We start from the raw sequence: 5,240 nt of genomic DNA, 5'->3' as shown, positions 1-5,240 counted from the left end.
AAAGCTAAATTTGGTATTTTTTATTAGATTCTCAAACCATTTATTTAATGATAATTAATATCGAACGAACCATTATCATGAGCGTTTTACGTTTTGTTATCTGTCAAGCTACTTAAACACGCTCCATCCAAGGTCAAATTACTTTCCCCACTAGTGGATAAAACGCGTTTTTCCCCGCTTGTATTGAAGGATAAACGACAACTTTCCGAGCTAGTGAGGGGAAAAATTATTTTCTCAACAACAAACTTTAAAAGTATTTAGAACGAATTTAGACATGAGCTTTCATATTCGGCATAAGTATGTATATCACATTCACATAACTTCAATGGGAACCCGTTTTTTGCCATCTTGATATAATAATCCATCAGTTTTCCAGATAATGTTCCTATCAATTAAACATCTTTAATTTTCGCACAGACCATAACTATGACTTGAATCTTATGATTATGCGCATGCAGTTCTAGATAAATAGCCAACGAGACGATACTTCAAACTCATTTACTTACCTACCTACCTATTAAGATGTTGTTCTTAAGTTACTTATTTTTTTAAGACTATATCAAATATCAGTCACATAACACATTTTAAAATGACATCTGACAAGTTCACGTAAACATTTCGCGCCCGCGCAGAAAAAAATACTTGTAGGTCCATATCCTAGGAGATTCGTTAATCACACAAGTCTGCGCGTCCGATACCCGTAGGAGGCAGGCCTTCTGGCGGCGTTGGCCGCCGCGGCAGCGGCAGCAGCGGCGGCTGCGGCAGCGCGGCGTGCGTGCACTCGGCCGTGCTTCGCGAGGTGGTCGGACCGGGCGAAACGCTTCCCACATTCGCCGCACCGGTACGGCTTGTCACCAGAGTGGCTGCGGCGGTGGCGCGCCAGCTCGTCGGAGCGTGCGAACCGCCACGAGCAGCCGCCCCACGTGCACCGATACGGCTTCTCGCCGCTGTGCCGTCGCAGGTGCGCGCGCACGTGCGACGCCTTCGCGTACACCTTCCCGCACTCTTCCACTGGACAGCGGAACACTCCCATCGTCGGACAGAACTGCGGCTCGCCCCACGAACGCTTCTCAGTCTTCGGCTCTGTCTCCTGCTTCGACGCGTCCTCCTCGGGTTCGTAGATGCTTTCTTGTACTCGTATCGACTCTAAATCGATGCCCAGAACCGACAGCCTCCCCAGTGAGTCCTCGCTACTGTCCGTGGTCTCGGAGCCCGAGTGCGGCGCGTCATTCGAACGGTCACTACTCAAAGCTTCCATCAGGAACTCATCGAAATCGAAAGTATTGTCCAAATCGGCGAAATCGAACAGCACTGGCGATCGAGATCTCGCATCGTCCGTATTTCTTACGCTACTACTCACAAACGCATCACAATTTATGTCCAAGTCACTGAAGTGCCAGTCGTCTGCGTCGGGGCCGAGGCTCGGCAGCTCGAAATTAATGAGGCTCTCGGCCGGCGAGTACTCGAAGAGGAGCTCGTCGCTAAGGAGCACGTCCTCGCTGACCGTACTGCTGCCGTCGCGTACCATGGTGCTCCTGAAATAATAAACGAAAATTCACTGAGATGCTTTTAAAGGTGAGTAAGTAATATTTAAAGTTGACTTTAATTTAACTTACAATGCAAGTGTCCCTGTAGCGTTGTACTTGGTGGATCTTGGTAAAGATAGTCGTGTATGGAGTCAGGCAGCCGGCTGTGGAACGGCCGGGAGCGAAGTGAGTGACGACTGCGCGCGCGCGCCGCCGCCGAGCAGCGGACGCGTGATAACCGCGATCGGCGATTATCGGCGGATCCATGTCCGCAGAGCTCGGCCAGATTAAACCTTATCAGACGTACTACTGGCCCGACGCGCGTGGTGCTACAGACGGATTGTGTCGTCGAATTGTTTGTAAACAACAATTAATTCGCAGGTGCGCGACATTTTTCCGCAGCTCAGAAGACTCTTAATATATTCTGTAGGTAGCCGCATATCACATGAGGTAACTATTCTGTTAATAAAATCACTGAACACCCTGCGTATTTTTGACAAAACTATTAAGAATGAATTAAGAAAATTTAATCCATGTTTTTAGTTCTTTATTATTGTCAGTTGTTAGGTACTCGGGGTGGAGTACCTTATTACGAATTAGCTAGCTATGTTCGCTGCTCCGCCCGCGTGGGGTTCGGTCTGTGTCATTTCCTCGCTCCCACTTCCAGGGGGATAGATTATATTTACATCCAACCCCAAGCTTTCTACTTGGCAAATTTTATCATAACCGGTGCGGACGTTGACATTAAGAACGTACTTAAACTGTCTTAATTGGCACTGTTTGTAAAATTCCATGTCAGTATGTAATTCACCCAGTAGGTACCACTCATAAGCCATTATTAATTATTTCTGATAAGAAATAGAAAAATATCAATTTTGTGCGCTATTTAATAAACATCATTTGTGCCTACCGGCGGATCATTCACTTTCTCTGTTATCAATATGGCTTGTTATGTTTGAGTTTGATTGACCCGACAGAGACTCTTCGTCTTGTTACATTGTATGCAAGCCAAATAGGAAAAATAACACTACATTTAGCTTCCTACCGTTATTTGAAGCCTATTTTATTATATTTTAAAATTATAGGCTTCAGATAAGGTATTTCGCTTAATATGCGTTTTATTGTAAGGTAAAACGCTGATAATTTTCAAAAGATTAGTCTAAGAAAAAATATTTCGTGAGAGAGTACATATGTCAGAGATTTTGTTTGCATTTGTAAGATGTATTATTAATTATTCACGCTTAGAAGAGGTCTTTGGCACCTAAGCTAAGCTCCTGTTAAAGCTGATTGTACCTATTTCATCTAGTTTTGAAATTATGTTCAGCATAATTAGTAGCAGATGAATCAACGCGCCATCAAAAGTATCTGTGCCATTTTGGAATACTTTCCCAAATAGCGATACATATAGGTATATATGTCTGCAGTTCGCTTTCAATAGTATCTGTAACAGTCTCATTGTTCTACATATATTTAGAGACGTCTTTTTGTTATAAGTTATATTTTAAAGAATGGTAGATACATACTTTTGACGCATAGTCTGATGCGCTACTTTTGATGGCTGACGTGTACCTATAGTTGCGTTTGATAAAAACAAATTTATTTTTGCAAAAAAGCTACTAAGGAAGCATATCCGCTTCCATTTCCACCGCGAGCTTGGCTCTGATAAAATTCCTTTAAAGTTGCTTCACAGTGTAAATAACGTAAAACGTAATAAACCATGATGTTTTGTGTGGCGGTGTGGTCATTGGGTGTACCTTTTTTTTCGCAGGGGTAAATACATTTACGTATCTCACCCCCGAGCTGTGAAGGCCCGTTGGGGATGGGATGGTATGTGGGACTCGCTCCTCCGGTACTCCCTCTGTTACTCAGAGGGAGGGGAGGAGAATACCCACTAACTTCCCCTGCGGCGTTACCCTCTCTGCCGTTATTGGGGAGCATTGTGAGGTCACGAGTCATCATCATCATGATGCTCCCCCGGCTGCCCCAGCTAATTTACCGGGGGCACCCTCGCGCCGAAGGAGGAGGGATTGTGTAACGCTACAACCCCTCCCCAGACGTGTAGAGCCTCATCTACACGTCTGGGTTAATGTATTGTAACCGCCTTCTTCCCCTTCGCCTGCGCCGTAGCGGGTGTGCGTTAATGTCATCTTCACGCACTCGCTCCGCTTCCTCCTTTTGCGTCATTACTGTTTCGCAAAAGGAGGCAACCGCATCCCATTGTCTCTCGCTGCGCAACATAGCGGATACCACGTTGTGCAGCGACAGATCTCCTCCTATTTCAGCATTGTTGGTGAGCTGAAGTCTCTCCGTGTCCCATCTTCGACATACCTCGAGGGTGTGTTGGGCCGTATCGTCTGGGTCACCGCACTCATGACACACTGGCGTGGGTTCCATTTCGATTCTATGCAGGTAATGACCAAAACAGCCATGCCCGGTCATTACCTGCGTCAATCTAAATGTGAGGACGCCAAACTTTCTTCCAACCCACTAATCTAGGGATGGGAGGATTGCCCCTATTTTATTTATTTATTTTATTTATTTAAACTTTATTGCACAAGCAAAGAAAAATGTACAAATGGCGGACTTAATGCCAAAAGGCATTCTCTACCAGTCAACCATTAGGTCAAACAGAGACATAAATGTTGGTGCTATTGTGCGTGTTCCATAGGGGGAATCCTCCAGTAGGTCCTTCCACCTCTCTTTAAGGCGGTCCAGCGCACACCTTTCCGCTCTCTCCCCATCTTCAGGATCTAGCTGCTCTCCGCGCGCCCTGGCGTCAGCTCTCATCCTGTATCTTTGTTACCCGCAGGGCAATGACCCTCTGAGGCCGACGGAGGAGTGCTCTATTGCGGCTGGAGAGCCGGTCTGCCCAGATGGGAGCTCCGTACATCGCCATACTCCGCACAACACCTGTGTATAAGCGCCTACACAGTGAGCCAGGTCCTCCTATATTGGGCAGGAGACGACTCAGGGCCGAAGCCGCGCCCACTACTCGAGGAGCCAACTTGCTAAAGTGCTCCTCGAAATTCCATTTGCAGTCCAGAATGAGGCCAAGGTATTTGATGTTGGCCCTGATCCGGACCGCCTCGCCCGCGACGCGTATGCTGGTTCCTGCTGGAATCTTCCACCCTCGTCCCCCAAAGATTATGGCATCAGTTTTAGCTAACGCCACCTTTAGGCCTAAAAGCTCTATTCTGTCTACAGTGAGCTCTGCGGCCACCGCTGCCCTTCGCATAGTCTCCGCCTTATCTTTTCTCCGCACAGCCACCATTGTGTCATCGGCGTAACAAATGGTGACCATGCGGGGAAGTTGGGCACCTCTTATTGCCCAGTCGTAGCCGAGGTTCCACAGTAAGGGCCCTAGTACCGACCCCTGTGGAACCCCGCAGGTCATCGCCCTTTGTTTGAGGCCGTTTTGATCTTTGTAGAGCACTACCCTGTCCGTTAGGTAGCGCTCTATGACCCGCCGTAGGTAGAGCGGCACTCTGTGGAAGCGTAGTGCCTCTGCAATTACTGTATAGGGGAGGGTACCAAAAGCATTGGCGAGGTCCAATGACACCGCCACTATCCCCTCCCCTCTTTCCGCCGCGTAATTGCTGAACTCTCTGAGAGAGATGGTCTATGGTGGACCGTCCAACCCGAAACCCAAATTGTCGGTCACATATCCGGGCCAGTCTCCCTCAGGTGTCGGACAATGCGCAGGACGACAATGCG

The 5,240-nt window shown here is 47.5% G+C and overlaps 1 protein-coding gene across 1 annotated transcript; it reads right to left on the bottom strand.

Annotated features, from left to right (window-relative positions):
* Positions 1-535: 535 nt before the first annotated feature.
* On the bottom strand, positions 536-1,929 carry LOC134748770 (Krueppel-like factor 6). Its single transcript, XM_063683550.1, has one exon. The coding sequence runs from the start codon at positions 1,526-1,528 to the stop codon at positions 674-676; it is 855 nt and encodes a 284-aa protein (XP_063539620.1). The 5' UTR covers positions 1,529-1,929; the 3' UTR covers positions 536-673.
* Between the last annotated feature and the right edge of the window lie 3,311 nt (positions 1,930-5,240).

The sequence above is a fragment of the Cydia strobilella genome, chromosome 17 (genome assembly GCF_947568885.1).
Source record: "Cydia strobilella chromosome 17, ilCydStro3.1, whole genome shotgun sequence".
Taxonomy (NCBI): domain Eukaryota; kingdom Metazoa; phylum Arthropoda; class Insecta; order Lepidoptera; family Tortricidae; genus Cydia; species Cydia strobilella.
The sequence above is the reverse complement of the archived record's forward strand: the minus strand, read 5'-3'. Positions and strand labels throughout refer to the sequence as shown.

Excerpts from the sequence above, each read along its gene's own strand:
- LOC134748770 (XM_063683550.1), bottom strand. The coding sequence starts at position 1,528 with ATGGTACGCGACGGCAGCAGTACGGTCAGCGAGGACGTGCTCCTTAGC.